This window comes from Rhodamnia argentea, chromosome 6, assembly GCF_020921035.1.
Source record: "Rhodamnia argentea isolate NSW1041297 chromosome 6, ASM2092103v1, whole genome shotgun sequence".
Lineage (NCBI taxonomy): Eukaryota > Viridiplantae > Streptophyta > Magnoliopsida > Myrtales > Myrtaceae > Rhodamnia > Rhodamnia argentea.
The window spans coordinates 25,070,881-25,089,128 of NC_063155.1; the positions used below are offsets into that span (position 1 = coordinate 25,070,881).

Below are 18,248 nucleotides of genomic sequence, written 5' to 3' on the forward strand. Positions count from 1 at the left end.
TGGGCAGATTAAAGCCGCCCTACGACAGCGAGCCTAGACATGATCCCGGGTAATCGTTCGCGCGATACAATTAGGTCGGCTCGAGGAGGAATAGAGTTCCGCTTGCACGTCCGTCGAAAGCTAGAAAGGCTAATGTTTAATGAATATTATGTTGTCTGTTGTTTATCGAAGGCGAAGAAGAATGGAAGGGGTTGACACCGGAAGATCTATTTCGCGGAATTGGCAAGAGAAACGTATCTCTTCTCTTTTCACATCGAGATCGCACGCATCCTGTCACTGTAGACGCAACATCATTGGACCACCAGTTCTCAGGTCCACATTAGCTTACTCGGGAGCTGATTTAGACTTCGCGAAATTGATGTCTGTCTTGGATAAATAAGCCCCGAGAAGTTATTAACCTAACTTGGAGCTTGTTACAAGGATCAGAAGCCAAAAATGGAGCTATCAGCTACAATTTCATTGAACCAGAGTTCGTTTTCAGACGGAAAAGTCTAACTTGGCATCTTCGCCTCCATGACATATACGTTGAAGTTACAATCTAAAGTACACAGACCATTGGATGTTGTTTTGAAATGTCTGTGTCTGACTTGAAAATTGTACGTCAGAGGGGACCCTTAATGAATTTGCAAACGTTCCATGGGCTATTTTCACCGAATTGGAATCAAGTAGAGGGGTCACCGCATAAAAACGTTAAAGCATGGGGGAACATCCATAAAATTTACTCCTTCTGTTTTTCCGCTAAGGAGTCCGAACCAGCTAATTAAATCGATCTTCCTCAACATGCAGGCGGCTGCCGATGCCACCAGACCCTCACCATAGATTTCGGCGAGGCCGCGGCCCCAGTCACCGGAGCAGCGATAGCAGTGAGGTCATGGCAGACGTTGCTGACAAGTGGCAAGGCCTGCAAGAGCCGTACACTCGTTTTACTAGATTCTCGCACACACTCTCACGTTGGTTTTTTTTTTTTGCCTTTTTCAATAGCGGAGGTGGTGTCAAGGGCTATGGTGGCTTCACCTGAATCCAGATTGGGACGCCGGCCCCTCGCTGTTGTGTGGGTGGCTGCGACCCTGCCTCGGCCTCAGCGGTAGCTACGAGGACCCACGATATCTCAATTCCAAAGAAAGTTAGGTGTCCCCCTCTCTTTGCTAGAGATTCGAATCATCTTCTAGAAAATAATATTTGGGTGCATCGATGCATCTACTTTCATCATCTTCTTCTTCCTCCTCCTCTTCTTCTTCTTTTGTCGATCGGCTCCAAGGTTCAACACTTAAAAAGCTCATAGACTCGGGTGCCACTAAATTCATAAACTCAACATGGGAAAATCAATGCATGCAAGAATCCGCACAATTAATGGGCCAGGTTGCAAATATCGATAAAACATAGCTTAATCGTCGAGAATACTTAGGCATAAATTATTTATCGAAAAATAAAATAATAAATAAAAATAAAAGGGAGAATAATTAGATGGTGCAAAAGATGCCACTAATCGCCCCTATGCTCCCTTATACAATCAAAACAACAAAAAGAAAAAGACAGCTGAGAGAAACGAATGTCCAGTTTGGCATAAACTTACATTTTTCCGGGACCTACTAGGATTAAGATATAGTCAGGTACCAGCCAAAGCGCTACTATGATTAAGATATAGTCTACGATTGCAATTTGCTTGATACTAGCCTAAGCATACGAAAGGATGAGACCGCAAACTTTCTTTCTGAAAAGTTGCTTAAAAACATACGGAATATTGAAATTTATTTTTCGAGTGATCGAATTTGTCAAGGTAATCTCGAGTGTGTTGTTCCATACGAGTAAAGGTACATGATTCCGAGATACTCACTATAGGCTATTGATTTTTACGACATCGTGCAGATTGTTGCTGGGAAGAATCAGGTTCCCTACCAATATACGTGTGGAAAGGGAGAAATAACCAAGAGCAGCGCACTGAGACTTCTCTATGGGGGCAAAAAAAAACCACAAGATAATCGAGTTCATTGATTTGGAACTTCTTGTTAAAGCATCCGACGTCGCTCTGCCTACGGGAATCTCATCTATCAATTTAAGCTTTTGGATAAGACAATGTAGCATGGTCTCGGAGTTCGGTTCCGCCCCGTCTATTGAATTTCACGTGTCGTTGCAAATTAATATAGATTCCAAGCAATATTGTTGGCTAATGATTTTCAAGTGATACTAAAAGTTCAAGCGACGGCCAATATATTTAACCTCTTGTGTCGATCCGTCGCAGACTTCTAGAGGGTGCATGACAACCATTCTACTTCTCTATTTTTATTTCAAACCTATTTCTCAAACAGGTTTGGAACAGAAACTAGTTTTGTAACGTAATTCTATTTTTCTATTTTTGAAACAAAATTTTGTTCCAGAAATAGATTTGGAAGAGAAATCAAAAACAAAAATTTTTAGCTTCTCGGAGAAATAGAAATCACAAATGATAACCCCTCACTTTTTCTCAAGTACCCGCCGCTGTCAACCACCACCTACCGCCGCCGGCCGTCGCCCCCCCTCCTCACCGTCCACTGCCGCCATCCACCACCGGCCGCCGCTAACCACCGGCCGCCGCCAACCACCGCCCACCACCACCCTCTGTCGGCCTCCTCAATCATCGTCGGCCACCGCCGACCTCCATCGGCCGCCTCAACCATGGCCGGCCACCGCCGACCTTCGCCGGCCACCGATAACCACCACCTGCCTTTGCCGCTGCCAACCACCGCCCTCGGTCTCCCACCGCCAACCACCACCCGCCGCCGCCCATCATCGCCCCCCGCCTCACCGTCCGCCACCAACCTCCACCGACCGTCGTAGCCCACAACCATGACCACCGCCGGCCGTCGCTACCAACCACCGCCGACCTTCGCCGCCACCAACCACTGTCCTCGATCGCCCACCGCCGATCAACGCTGGCCACCGACGCCTCCCACCTCACCACCGGCCGCCACCTCCTTACCACCGACCCCACCGCCACCCTCCGCCGATCGCCGCAACCATCGCCGGCCGCCGCCAACCACCGCCGATCTTCGCCGGCCGCCGCAACCACCACCGTTGCCAAAGTAAAAAAATAAATAATACTTTTTTATTTTTAGGTAGTAAATAATAATTTTTAAAAGTAGAAAATTCAACTGTTATCAAACGAACTTCTATTCCAAGATCAGAAATTTTATGTCGTTATCAAACGCGTTTTTTTGCTAAAAAAAATTCCTCCAGAAACAGAAATAAAAAAATTTATTTCTAGCCAAAAATCTATTTTTAGAACAGAATAGTTATCATGCATAGTCGAGTGGGAGGAAGAATGAAGGTTTGAGAGAGTAAATCTATAGCAACCATGGCTAGAAAATGCCCCAAGAGTCGCTCTAATCTCCACCAGTACGTCAACGTGCAACTGGAACCCAACTATGTTATGAGCAACGGCGACGGATCAAAAGCAATGTACGAGCTTTCAAGACAAGAACGAAACCCGAGGATGGGAATCAACACGAGCCAAACGCAACGATACAGCTAGACGAAGCCACGGTCCATCTTCCTCAACCTGAGACAATAAAATACGTCAATCATTGTTGATGGTCCTACGAAAAATCACATCCACCCGTATATTTTTTTTTGGGGAAAAAGGTAAGGAAAAGAGGAAGGGTTGAAGTTTGATTCTCCTGATCCAATGATTTGCTGTGTTCAAAGGTGACGGCTGTCCTATCTGTGCGCAAGGCCGCACAGAAGAGAAAAAGTTTCTTCGTCCAATACGCGAAAGGTCACAAGTCGCGGTCGGTTAATGTAAACAAGTCATGTGCACAAGACGACATGGGAATTCGTCGGCTTTCCCAAACCCTAGAACGGGCAAGGCATGATAAGATAAGAATGAGCATACCCTTTTCTCTAGAAGTACAGCGCACGCGATAGTTATATTACACTGCCTCGGATTGAGATTCTTTACCAGCTTCAAAGATGATCCTGGTTTGTGAAGAATTCAGAACGGTGAAGGGGAATGAGTTGGAGATGAGCTTGGCAATCGAGAGAGCCTCCCTTCCGCCGCCACGCCGCTCGAGGGGCAACAAGACAACAAAGGGTGCAGTTCAATCCGCAGAGGCCCAGAGCAAGAGCGCAAGCAAAGGCATTACGTACTGATCAATCCCCAGGATCGCCACGAGATCTTTGGCCCTCTCCTGGCTTTGTTTTTTTTTTTTGGTTTCTTTTTTTCCCCTGTTTTCGAACCTCTTCCACGTGCGATCTTCTGGGCGGAGTTTGCATGGATGATGCTCATCCAAATACAGGCAAACCCAAGACCACTTTACTTGGACGTTAGCGTCTTGTCCTTTTCTCGGAACCTCTCTTGTCTGGTCGATGAGATTGATTGAGGAAGGGGCGTATGTTCTTTCGGTTTCAAAACTGACAGTCAACTCGGCAGCTGCTCGGCCAGCCAACTTTGTAATTTCCCTGGAATGGTAGCTAGACAGGGGTTCTAATTTTAGACAGACGCGTCATGCCAAACGTCAGGGAGAGAGTTCAGCTATGCTTCAACAGGGGGCGCGTCGCTTTCGGAGATCTTATCGAAGACTACTGCCCGAGCTGTGACAGAGGGCAGTGACGTTCTCTCTTCTGCTGCCCATGAGCAGCTTTTTCTTTAGTATTGATGTCCAAATGAATGACCATTGCTTTTTTTGTCCTCTTCCGTTTCTCAATCGACCGATTGATTCCCTGTCTCTCTTTCTCTCTCTCTCTCTGTCCGCCTGATCGTGACGAGTTGGAGAAGCGAGATGTCATTAGGTAGACTTCAATTTATTTGGTAGCTTTTCTGGTGTTGGTTACTGGATCAGGCCTGCAACTACCCGACGAAGGGAAAGGAATCGAGGTGAGCGAACTTGAGTGCTCATGACTTCATCATCCAATCATTTGATTAGATGATTAAAAACACAGGTTTTGTACGATACGATGGGGCCGTATAGGGCCGTTCGTGATACGATGAGAAGGAGCAGGGGGTCTTTTACGTCATCGGGGTTCGCACATCGGCCCATATCCACATCGAACGTGAGAGAAGGGAAGAACGTACCGGACACACACAATCTCTGCTCGTAGAAAGAGACAGCGTTTGGACAGCAATCACAATTGAAAGTCAACTCTCGACCGACCCCGTGAAGAGATGTGACCCGACACCTATTGGGCCAGAACTAGGGGTATCAATGGGCTGGGTCTCAGCCCGACCCGAGCAGGCCCGAAACTGAACAATGCCAAGCCTGACCCGGCCCAAACCCTCTTCTGACCGGGTCGGGTCGGGTCGGTTTCTTTTTTTCTTTTCTTTTCTTCTTTTTTTAAATCAAAATCACTTGACATGTCCGTTGAATGAAAGAATAAAAATAATAAAAATGAAAATAAGATGAATTAAAAAGAAAACGTGGGTGAAAAAAAAAAAACCGGAACCGGGCTGGCCCGACCCGGTCCGATCCTAATAGTACCAAGCCAGGCCGAAAAGCCCGAAAATTATGATGAATTTTCAAGACGGGCCAGGTCGGATCGGGCTAGCGTGGGCTTTTTTGACATCCCTAGCCAGAACACTTGCTTTTAGTATTCGTCTCTCGGGTTTTGTGGGCTTTAAGGAACGACCACATGAAAAGACTAAGAAGGAAATTTTGTTGAACTGATGAACCTCCTCGTTATGTCTGGGCCACATCGACAAGATGCAGATGCCCAGTCCATTTCACACCCAAACGAAAGAAGTCTCGTTATAGCTGTGTACCGGCTTTTATCTCTGTTTAGGCCGGTTTTGTTTGTGTGTTTTCATGGACTTTATAGTCTCTTTACCAGCCAGCAGCATTTGGCCGTAAACAAGTCTGGCACATAGATTAACGCAAAATGAGTAACACGATTTAGTTAACTCTCGAATCATTGACTTCTTGTATTCCTGATAGATTTTCCTTTGTCCGTCGAATTTTGTGGTCGTCATTTCCATCTCCAATAATGATGAGATCATCCATGTATACCAATACTATGTCCAGCTTGCCTTCTCAAGCTTAACTTCATCTTGTGACTCGGCTATATCACATGCGGTGGAGATTACCAAAAAAAAATTCAAAATCTATTAGATTTTTGTTCAATTCAGTCATAAAGGTTTTAATTATGTTAATTGAGTCCTAAACCTTTTTATATTTTGCTAATTGAGTCAATTCGGTCAATTTTGACTAGAAATCGATAACACTGACATAGGCTGCACTACGTGGCACGGGTGTGGTTGACATGGATAATTTTTTTTTTCAAATTTGGAAAAACATTTTGAATCCTTTTATTCTCTTTTTCTCCTTTTCTTTCTTTCTTTTTACTGTGATTGGCGTGGCAATCAATAAATCATTTTTATTAGCCGGATGGACTCAATTGACAAAACATAAAAAATAAAAAAAAAATTGGGATTCAACTGACATAATTAAAAAAATTTATGATTAAATTAATACAAAAGTAATAGGTTTAAGACTTTTTTTTTATATATAATTTTCTCGTCACATGCGGCCAAGGCATTATGTGGACAAGAGTCATCTTCAAAGTAAAAAAGATGCCCCTTCTCGGATCCGCATCGATCTGCAAGATTGTTCCCCACCGTCCAGATGATAAACAAATCCCGGGAAAATTTCTATTAAAACCGGAGTTGACGGTACCGAGATTAGCCTAACAGGTCAGTTTGGGTGATTCCAAAAGCAAAGAGAGCCGCAACCTCTGTGCATGGCCGTATCACCGGCGAGTTGCTAAGGGCTTATTTGGTAACCTTTTTATTTCTCTAATTCTGTTTTCTGAAATAAATAAATAAAAATTAGAAACATTTTTGGTAACGCGAATGATTCTAATTCTGATTCTGCTCCTAGAAACACTTTTGGACCAAAAATAAGGACAAAAAAAAAAAAATAGTTCTCTAAAAAAACTACACTTTTGAGAATCAGAAAGGTAACGACAATCTTCTCTAACTTTTGTCAAGCCCTCGTGAGACGTGGGCCAGGTCGGAGTCAGGATAATTTTTTTAACAAAATTTTCGGCAATTAATAAAAAATAAGAAAATAAGAAAATGATTAAAAAATCCAAAAAAATGGTAAATTAAAAAAAAAACTGGAAAAAATAAGAAAAAATTCCAAAAATTTCAAAGAAATCTCAAAAATTAGAAGATGGGTCATTCCAACTGGCCAATTTTATTTTTGACTACTTTGCCTTCCAATTTCTCCCAAATGACGATTTTGCTTCTCATAAGCAAATTGTTCCGAAATTTTTTGAAAAATCCCGAAAATTCTCGAAAAGTAGGAAATGGATCCATTCAAATGGCCAACCTGTTTTTGGTAATTTTGCCTTTCGATTTTTCCTAAGCCTTGCCGATTTGTTGCCGAAGTATCATTCTGAGTAATAAAAGATAATCAGAGTCACCTATTTCATCATTAGCATATACATAGCCTTAAGAGAAGGATAGGAAAACAACAATTTTAGCATATTATCCTTTCAAGGAACAAATCTGAAGCATCCCTATTTTGGCCAAAAAGATGTCATGGTGCAAGAGGATCACAATTGTGGGGTTTGAGAAAAGTCATCAAATGTGATTATGTAATTATTTGATTTAAATGACAAATTGAGAAGAGAAATTACTTTTCGTAAAAGAAATTTTGTACAGTTGCCAAACGCGTTTATGTTCCGGAGAACATATTTATGCAATTACTAAATGCGTTCTGACTTTCTAAAACTCATCCAGAGAACAAAATAAAAAAAAAATCGATTCTAATCAGAATCACTTTTTTGGAACGTAAACGTTACTAAACCCGCCCTAATTAACTTCGCGGATAGAGACATGAGCCAACTCGATTATTTTGTAACGTCTTCCCTTTCCCTAATACGAAAAAATGGTGACTCATGCCGTCACGAAAAATTGATCCCGATATAGTTGTATTTCAGTCCTCTTGAAGGATCGCTTGACCGTGCTCTCGTGCACGAGGACACGTCTAACAAGTTTAAAGGAACGGTATCGGGAGACATGAGAAGAATCGGGACCGCGTCGTTTTCATTAGGTTTGGGTGCGATAGACACGTGAAATTTCGAACCGATCAAGCCTACGACGAAGAGTGCGATGGGGATAGGTGGCTGTTCTCATCTTCTTGGAAGTGCAATGCAATTGACCGAGTGACGTGCGGTTTATTTTGGTCTTGTCGCACCACCCGTGCATGCATTGCGTTGCATGGCTCCACCTCCACCGCCACCTCCACCTCCACCGTCGTTTGGGCGGATGTGGACTTGCGAGGAAACGGACAACTAGCTAGGGTTTCCGAGCCCCATCTCGATTCGATATGCTACTTATCATTCAATGGGGAGACGCTGAAATGGCAATGTCTTGGGGTCAAGTCCTTGTTTCCATGTGATAAGACGAGTGAATACGATATATGTTGATTGCCAAACCTAACTAATTATATAGGCCTTTGATCAATGAATTACAAGTTATGAACATTATTCGCATCCAAACTAAACCAATTGGAGGAGAGATGGAGCACATGATATAATTTATAGAGATAATTATCCAAAAAGTCATAAACATATTATACCACGGTCAATTCGATCCTAAACTTTTCAATAAGGCCCATCTAGTCATAAACATTTTGACAATTGCCAATGTAATCCCTCCAACCAATTTTGACCGTAGATCGCTTATGTGGACCTCCGTCGGCCATCTCCGAGGCCCCCACTATCGATGGAGGAAGAAATGAGTGTAAAAACTCAAAAAAAGTATCGTCAACATCAACGTTGGCCCCCAACCAAAAAAAGATTGCGACCAAACTTCACCAAAAGGATTACATGATAGAATTTTCAAATGGTTTGGGACTAATTTGGCCAAATTAAAAAGGTAAGTATTGAATTGGCTGCCATACAACAGGTTTATAATTTTTTAGGCAATTTTTCCTAAGTTATATAAAACTGCGTGTTGTGCAAAGGAAAATTAATACCAACTCCTATGCGATTTCTACATAGCGGGCATCGACTTTGTCTTGGACCCCAAACAGCTGATGCCTAGACTTGTGAATATAAGCTTTGGGCGTGATCTCTAACTAGGGGGGATTAACAAGAAAAAAGTCATAAACTTATTATTTATTTGTCAATTCAGTCGGAACTCTTTCATTTTGGCTAATTTAATTATAAACATTTTGACGATTTGCCAATCTAGTCCTTTTGGACCACTTTTAACCGGATGTCGCTCACATAGAAGCCAACTGTCCTAAGTGGCATGAGTAGCACTGACATGAAAAAATTTTATATTACTTAAAAAAAAAAACTGAAATTTGCATAATTTTTACTTTTTCTTCTTTTATTTTTGTTTTCTTTTTCTCTTTCTTTCTTTTTTTTCCTTTTTTTTTTTCCTGTCTAAGCTCGGCAAGGGCTGGCCGACTCTCACCGGCTGCGATGTGAGGGCCGGGGACCCTCACAAGACTTTGTAGGGTAAAAAAAAAGCAAGAGAAACATAAAAATAATATAAATTATTTTAAAATTTCAAAAAATAAAAATAAAAATTGTCTGCGTCGGCGTCGGCCGCCCCACGTCGTCCACGTCAGCAATTTCCATCCAAAACTGACCGAAAGGATTAAATTGGTGAATCTCCAAAAGGTTTAGGGCTATATTGATCAAATTGAATGGTTTAGAATTGAATTGGAATAAATATAATAAAATTTAGACTTCTTTTGGTAATTTTCCCTCACTAACTCAGCCACACATCTTAAAGCTGCGCAAGTGCAAGTGAGCCACGATCAGAGAGCGACTTCAGCAAAGAAAGATGTCCCCGGGGGAAGCGTCGCCTTCACGAAATTTTCTTTCACAATTTCCCGGATCAGACGGAGCAGCACGGTACCACACAACATTAATTCACGGTTGATGGCGATGGATGTGGAAATCGCCAATACAAAGTACTGAAGTCCGACCCTGTTGTTATGGCTGTGAATTTCTGCGTGGTCTCCCCAGCTTTGCGAAGTGAAATTCGCATGGAAATAGACATCCCATCTTCGTTGACGCGACACCTAATTTTTTTTTATTTTTTTTTTTGTTGTGCTAGGAGTTGCTCATTTAGTCTCTCCACATTCAGCATCAATTTCTACGAAGCATCCACGAGACCCGACCCGACATTTGTGCATGGTCAATCTCGTACACGCACTAACTTCACAGACTCGATTGTTTAAGAGCGTATGGACATTTCCCTTTCTTGCTTCGTTCGTCGTAAAGGCCAATGTTTGACTTTGGGATTCATGTAGAAGTGTTTCCGTCTTCCGATGCGAGGCTAAAGGTTCGTGGACGAAGATGCGTACACGATTCATGTCCTTTTCTTACTCCTGAAATTACATCCGCTGTCCGCATCGTAGCAACTATGCGTCCCCTGCAATGATTTTGACGTTCACACCAATCGAAGGTCCGGGCGGTTTCCGGTTTGATTAATCCATTTTGCTCACTACTATGAAGAACCGAGACTATTCGCTAGAATACAATGTTCGTATTTTTCGCTATATTTTCCGTTTTTCACTTCCACTTAATCATTTTCGAATGCTTGGCTTTGGACAATGATGTTTCTTATGATTTTGCAGGGTTAACACGTGCTATTCCAAATATTGGGAACCAAACCTGAATTTTGGAACTGGAAACCGGATCGACTCCCTTGTAAACTAGCCCAATTGCTCATCCCTACAATATTTTGAATATATTGTTACTTTTGAAAAAATTATTCAAAAAGTCCTAAACCGAATTGGTCCCCTTATAGGAACGACGACCATAGCTTAAATCTCGGTGCCCTTGCTTGGGCCTGGCGAGGGTGACCGACCCTAGCTTGGGGCGTGAGGCCTCACCTAGGGTCGTCGACCTCCACCGGCAGGCTTGGCGTTTTTTATAAACAAAAATTTACTTTTTTTATGATCTAATTTAAAAACCAAGAAAAAATAAATAATAAATAAATAAATAAAGTATTACAATATTATTAAAAGTTGTCAACGTCGGTGCCGACAATACAACATATGATAGCCGGCGTCCACGTCAGCAATTTATAGTCAAAATTGATCGGACGACTTAATTAAAAAATTATGGAAAAGTTCATGACTCAATTGGCAAAATTAAAATATTTAAGATCTAATTCATAAAAGTACAACAGGTTTAGAAAATTTTGTATTTTAACTTTTTCTATACCCAAAATACATGATAATTTCACAATAAAATTTCAATATAATTTTTAAAGTTCGAATAATATTTTAGATTTCGGCAAAAAATGTTTTTTGGCGAGGGCAAACGAAAAGGCCGGGAATTTATTTGGATGACTCATAGTCAACAATGTCGAAGGAAGAAATCAAGGGAAAGGATTAGGACGAATGGAAGTCGACTAATCCCACCGTCATCAGACATAAGTCATGCGAACCGGTACGGGAGAAACTACTGTCCGAGTCTGACTTCAAGAAAGGCTGTTCCTTTTCCCATTTTTACTCTTCCCCCTTTCCCATTTTTGATCGCCACACTTGCGTCTCTGACAATTGGCTCCGCCTATCATCCCGCACGCACTCCTTTTGAATCGACAGAGACGAGAACCCCACCTACCACTTTCTATAAATTCACCCTCCTGCACCCACGATCCGTCCCAGCTTAGAGAACCACCCATTTCTGCAAATTTCGCGACGCAGGCCCACCTTCCCCCTTTTCTCTCGAGGCGATCATTTTCCAGGGGAATGTGAAAGGGGAAGAGGAAGGGAAAGAGAGGGAGAGCTATCGTGGGTTCTTGTGTGGGTGTGTGTCTGTGCGCGCGCTGACTGAGTGTGTGGTCTGATCGGAGGCATTGCTGTATGTCAGCAGAGTACTACTGCGACAAGTACTGCGGTGGATACGGTGAGGTAGCGAACCCATTGCAATGGCCACAACTCAGGAAAAGGCGGCGCCTTGCTGCGTCGGGAGTGCAAAACCGTCGCCCCCGCCGGTCGCGGCGTCCGTGCTCCGGAAGGCCGACGAAGAACTGCTGGTCCACGAGTGGGCCGTGCCCGCGGGCGATCCGGCCGAGGATCTGACCAGAAAGAGAGCTCCCTCCGTCGGTGGTGCTGCCTTGGTCCGTCCCGTGGAGCCTCTCCCCGATTCGCCTGCAAAACCTCCGGCTAACAAAGGTTCGCTCACGTGGTTTTCTTTTTTTTTTTTTCCTCTGAGCTACGTGTAAGTGTATGTGCAGGCATGTACAAATTTTATTGGGGTATATACGGTGGTGATAATGCTTTGGCTTTATCTCTGATCAATGATTGGGTTGTGGAAAAGGAAGTTTGGTAAAGGTTGCTTTTTTGTGTATCTGTGTTCTTCTCCGCCTTATAGTACTTGTGACAATATGGCATCCCCATTGAGACGATTAATTGAGCATCACCCATCGAGCAAACTCTGACTTCCGGGTCCCAAATGTTGAACTACCCTAGTCCGCTTCTTTGAATTTTGTTCTTTTTTGTTTAAATTAGGAATTAATTTCTTGACACCAAGATCCTGAGGTTTTCTCGTTTAGGTAAATTCGTTTTCCAGATTTTATCTTTGGAACACAAAAAGTCATCTAATGCGGGTGACTAAGGATGTTCATTTTCTGTTCTGTCTGATCTATCCTATTGTTGAATATATTTATTTATCTGGGATCATTACATCCTGCTATGCTCAGAACCTGTGTGGAGGGTTCAGCTTTAGTAGTAATCAGATGTGTTTGCTTGGCTTGGATAGGAATCCCAGCCATGGTGAAGCCTCAGACCAGTCACCCATTGGATCCTTTATCCGCTGCCGAGATCTCGGTGGCAGTGGCCACTGTCAGGGCTGCGGGCGCAACACCGGAGGTACTTAGTTCACACCTCCAGTCATTTAGCTAGAAGTTTGTCTCCATGTTTGATCCTTTGCCCGTGTTTTCTCAAGGAATAAAGATGCTGATCCGTATCTCTGTTTTCAGGTCCGCGACAGCATGCGGTTTGTCGAGGTGGTTTTGCTGGAACCGGATAAGCAGGTTGTTGCCCTGGCGGATGCATACTTCTTCCCTCCTTTTCAGCCATCATTGCTTCCCAGAACAAAAGGCGGACCCGTGATACCTAGCAAGCTTCCTCCGAGGCAAGCAAGACTCATTGTGTACAACAAGAGGTCGAACGAGACGGGCATTTGGATTGTTGAATTGTCTGAGGTTCATGCAGTGACTCGAGGTGGGCATCATAGAGGGAAAGTGATTTCATCCAAAGTTGTTCCAGATGTTCAGCCTCCCATGGTAAAACTTTAATCCTTTCCTAAGAATGTCTCATACTAAGACAAATGCTGACTATGCAATAATAGTTTAAGCAGATAAGATTTGAAGTTTGGATCAATTGGATATTTTTAACATTGTTCATAGGGCAAAACAGGTCTTTGGAGTTCAATGTTAATGTAATATGACTGACCATATCAGGCTGCCAAACCCAAGGTTATGGTGTGTTTATTTCTTGGTCAACATGCAAATTTGAGTATGGAATTCTTCCTGAGGTTATTTGCCATGACATCTGTTGAGGACTGCCTCAACTTCTGCTGAAGTAGGTGAAAACAAAAGTTAATATACTTGGACCTCGTCTGCTAATAAACAATAAAGTGCTGCCAATTATCCAGTGCTCTTTGCTCCTTGTATGAGATATACAATATTTGTAATTGCTTTGATGAATATTTGACCTATCCTATTCCAAAACTGAAAATTCTAGGATGCAGAGGAATATGCTGAATGTGAAGCTGTTGTGAAGGAATTCCCTCCGTTTAGGGAGGCAATGAAGAAGAGGGGTATTGAGGATATGGATCTTGTGATGGTGGATCCTTGGTCAGTTCTTCACAGACATTTCACTTGCAAATACCAATACCTCCTTGGAGAATGCTTTTGACGGTTCTTGCCCTATTTATATTCTGTGTTACTTTGTCCAGGTGTGCTGGATATCACAGCGAAGCTGATGCGCCGAACCACAGACTTGCTAAACCACTTATTTTCTGTAGAACCGAGAGTGACTGTCCTATGGAAAATGGTTATGCTCGTCCGGTGGAAGGAATTCATGTGCTTGTTGATATGCAAAATATGGTTGTTATTGAGTTTGAAGACCGTAGACTCATTCCCCTGCCCCCAGCTGATCCATTGAGAAATTACACTCCTGGTGAAACAAGAGGTGGCGTTGATCGTAGTGACGTGAAGCCCTTACAAATCATTCAGCCTGAAGGCCCAAGCTTTCGTGTCAATGGTCACTTTGTTCAATGGCAAAAGGTGGTTGAGAATATTTCTTGAAAAATAAATATCAATTGGGCAATATATATTTTGAGATATTGATAATGGTTCACTGCAATATGGTTTTTAGTGGAACTTCAGAATTGGGTTCACGCCAAGAGAGGGTTTAGTAATACATTCTGTTGCATATGTTGATGGTAACCGAGGCCGGAGACCTGTGGCCCACAGGTTAAGTTTTGTTGAGATGGTAGTGCCTTATGGAGATCCCAATGATCCTCATTACAGAAAGAATGCATTTGACGCTGGAGAAGATGGTCTGGGTAAAAATGCACATTCTCTTAAGAAGGTAAACTTTATATATATTAAGCCCATATATTAAGTTCTTTTGTCAAATCTATGAAGGACAATACTGCAGTACAGTGACTTTCTCAAATTGAGTTTAATGTTGCAGGGTTGCGACTGTTTGGGCTACATAAAGTACTTTGACGCTCATTTTACGAATTTTACCGGAGGTGTAGAAACAATTGAAAACTGTGTTTGCTTGCATGAAGAGGATCATGGGATCCTGTGGAAGCATCAAGACTGGAGAACGGGTTTAGCAGAAGTCCGGAGATCCAGAAGGCTAACAGTGTCTTTCATTTGTACTGTGGCTAACTACGAGTATGGTTTTTTCTGGCACTTCTATCAGGCAAGTGATACTATGATTGCCACAGAGAACTTACAGTGCTCAGATTATAACAGCTGTGATGATATTGATGTGTTTGTTTCCTTGGATCACCACTTTCTTTATTTTCATGACATGGTGTCAAAGGGTGTATCGTTCATTGTATCGATGATTTTCGTTTTCTTTGTTGTTATAGGATGGGAAAATTGAAGCGGAGGTTAAACTTACTGGTATTCTCAGTCTTGGGGCACTGCAGCCTGGAGAAACTCGAAAATATGGCACCACCATTGCACCTGGGCTCTATGCCCCTGTTCATCAACATTTCTTTGTGGCTCGGATGGACATGGCAGTTGATTGTAAGCCTGGTGAAACCTTCAATCAGGTACTTTATAAGCTTGAAACATTGTAGTGATCCTTTTCTTTTCCATGGCAATGATTGACTTTCTTTCTGCCGATTGTTTGCCTCATTCTTTTGGAATTTCTGAACCGTATCACTGTTCTTGGATGGTTGGGAGTGTGCTGAATATGTTCACCCCCCACCCCTCTTTCCATCTTCTGCTTCAAATATCAAAGCAAAATTTTTTCTTTTAATTATAAATGCATTTCTCTAGGTTGTTGAAGTCAATGTCAAAGTTGAGGAACCTGGTAAAGAGAATGTTCATAATAATGCTTTCTATGCTGAGGAGGAGCTCCTCAGATCTGAGATGCAAGCTATGCGAGACTGTAATCCTTTATCCGCACGACACTGGATTGTGAGACCTACCTACCTACCTCTCTCTCTCTCTCTCTCTCTCTCTCACACACACACACACACTCTCTCTCTCTCTCTCTCGCACACACCCATATATGCACGTACTGCTGCCAACGGTTTCTTTTACACAGCCATGTTAGTGATGGTATTAGATGTTATCTTCTCATAGATGTGTGCATCTCCCTATATTAATGATATTGCCTGGTTGTGTTTCTCCTATTTCGTTCTGGCTCAACACTTTAACAATGTTCTTTTACATATTTCAGATCAGAAATACAAGAACGGTCAATAGGACGGGGCAGCTTACCGGGTACAAGCTATTACCTGGCTCAAATTGCTTACCTTTAGCTGGTTCTGAGGCAAAATTCTTGAGAAGAGCCGCGTTCTTAAAGCATAACCTTTGGGTCACACGTTATGCACGCGATGAAATGTATCCTGGAGGGGAGTTTCCTAATCAAAATCCACGTGTTGGAGAGGGATTGGCTACATGGGTTAAGCAAAATCGATCACTGGAAGAAACGGACATAGTTCTCTGGTTAGTCCTTAGCCTCTTTGTAAGTGAACTATTGTTACTAGCTTGATTGAGCCCTTCGACATCAGAATCAGAATCATGGTGGACTTTCTCGCTGATTAATTCTTATAAGATGACAATAAACAAAAGTAAACATAACAGCGATTTTGCCACTAAAAAAATGACAGGTAAGCAGTGCGTATGAGCTCAACCTTAGCTCTTGTGCATTGATAAATGGGATTGAGACATTGTAGAAGAACTTGTTAGCTTTGTCAATGTGTTGTTTTAAAAAGGATTAGAAATGAGATTCTCTAGTGTGCTAACTGCTGTGGATGTCATTTGTAGGTATGTATTTGGCGTGACACACATTCCTAGACTGGAAGACTGGCCTGTCATGCCAGTGGATCACATTGGATTTATGCTCATGGTATGATGAACATTGTACTGTCATATTTCCAGTCATTCTTGTTGCAAGCACTTGTTCATTAATCTCTTGTTTCAAATATACTGATAAGATGATGATTATGGTATATCAGCACGATTGTGTTCTTATGTTTATTAATAAGTACAAAGTTTTGGTATTGCTGAATTACCCATCATATAGAAATTACTCCCATCACACTAAACTGTTTACATAGGAGGATCATGGTTTCATAGAATTAACATGCAATTTTGACTTTGCCATAAGTGTTTGTTCTTTCAAAGAGCAAAAGCTGCGAACTCACATAATTCTTTCTTTTTTCCTTTGGGTTCAGCCACACGGGTTCTTCAATTGCTCACCGGCGGTTGATGTGCCCCCAAACTCATGGGATTCAGAGCTCAAGGACAATGGCATGGCTGCGAAATCCATCCAGAACGGACTACTCGCTAAGCTGTGAAACAGATTTCTTTATTTCTTCTGAAGCCGCGTCATGACTTGTTAGTAGTTATGCGACTGGTCATTTTGACTTGGTTTTTAAGCATTGTGGCTTTTACGCGATCTGTGTTCGGACTTGTGACGCTTCTTGAATTGTGGATTATCAATAAGATGACTTTGTCAAAATAAAAACTCAATGGCATGGCTGCGAAATCCATCCAGAACGGACTACTCGCTAAGCTGTGAAACAGATTTCTTTATTTCTTCTGAAGCCGCGTCATGACTTGTTAGTAGTTATGCGACTGGTCATTTTGACTTGGTGTTTAAGCATTGTGGCTTTTACGCGATCTGTGTTCGGACTTGTGACGCTTCTTGAATTGTGGATTATCAATAAGATGACTTTGTCAAAATAAAAACTCAAGGGTGGTAATGCCGTGGGCTTTACAGAGCTTCGCCATTTGCAGAGGCAGGTAATTTGGGGTGTCCTAAGTAAATTTTCGTACGTCAATCTCCATATGTAACAACACTAGAGATTCTTGAGCTTACTCCAACTATTAAGTCGTGGCAAGTACAGGCTGAGAATGGCTTCCGGAGAAGCTGTTTTCTGCTCCGGCAAGTCATTATGGGGTGCATGAGCACCTTCGAGCTCTCAGATTAGTAAACCTCTTAGAAGGTTCTCTGTATGTGCGCATTTGGTTTAGGCAAGAAAAGTAATCCAGTGGGAAATGAAAACAAGAGTCAAACTGTCATCATCAGCGTCTTCTTATTGTAAGATCGAGGAAGGAGGGTCCATTTCCGAACGTGGCGAAGACTTTTGACTTGGAATGGATTTGCAGAGTTTGGTTTGGAATTGTCTGTAATTCCATTATTCTCAACCCGTCGAAGATTCAGCATTTGCTCACATGCCTATCCCATCTGCTGCTCCAGGGACGGTCTTCGACAGTGGTGGTCTATTCGAGGACAGTGTTCCACAAAATCGAATCTTGTTAACCATTGACAGCTTCGGTTGTTCTTAGGCACTAATTCTCCACGAGAGCTTTGTTACTTGTGTTCTCTTGATCAGCCACGCAAGTGAACGTATCGAATAAGTAATAACGTGATGAATAAAAGTATCGTTCCCATAGAGATTGTAGACAAATCAATCAAATTACTTACTAAAGATGAACAATTCTCAAATTTATCTAACCAATTAAAGATTCAATAAAGCAATCCAAATTCTAAATAAAAATAAATTAACCAAGGCAACAAACCAAAATCTAAAATAGAAAT

General features: G+C 42.3%; 1 protein-coding gene across 3 annotated transcripts; it reads left to right on the forward strand.

The window, feature by feature from the left end:
* The first annotated feature begins 11,526 nt into the window (after nt 1–11,526).
* Nucleotides 11,527–17,453, forward strand: LOC115756367 (copper methylamine oxidase-like). Of its 3 annotated transcripts, none has more exons than XM_030696099.2 (12): nt 11,532–12,119; nt 12,706–12,815; nt 12,926–13,231; nt 13,692–13,804; nt 13,906–14,236; nt 14,328–14,543; nt 14,649–14,885; nt 15,058–15,243; nt 15,473–15,613; nt 15,879–16,147; nt 16,469–16,550; nt 16,879–17,453. In XM_030696099.2, exons 1-12 carry the CDS (start codon nt 11,873–11,875, stop codon nt 16,999–17,001), a joined length of 2,361 nt encoding a protein of 786 aa, XP_030551959.1. In that variant the 5' UTR covers nt 11,532–11,872; the 3' UTR covers nt 17,002–17,453. The 3 variants fall into 3 exon arrangements, with proteins under 3 accessions (XP_048137495.1, XP_030551959.1, XP_030551983.1); XM_030696123.2 differs by lacking the exon at nt 11,532–12,119 and adding an exon at nt 12,317–12,499; XM_048281538.1 differs by lacking the exons at nt 15,879–16,147; nt 16,469–16,550; nt 16,879–17,453 and adding an exon at nt 15,708–15,819 and having other exon boundaries at nt 11,527–12,119; nt 15,473–15,675.
* Nucleotides 17,454–18,248: the final 795 nt, after the last annotated feature.

Excerpts from the sequence above, each read along its gene's own strand:
- LOC115756367 (XM_030696099.2), top strand. The coding sequence starts at position 11,873 with ATGGCCACAACTCAGGAAAAGGCGGCGCCTTGCTGCGTCGGGAGTGCA. Across the intron at positions 12,816-12,925 it reads CTGCGGGCGCAACACCGGAG|GTCCGCGACAGCATGCGGTT; the intron begins GTACTTAGTTCA and ends CTCTGTTTTCAG. Across the intron at positions 13,232-13,691 it reads CAGATGTTCAGCCTCCCATG|GATGCAGAGGAATATGCTGA; the intron begins GTAAAACTTTAA and ends TGAAAATTCTAG.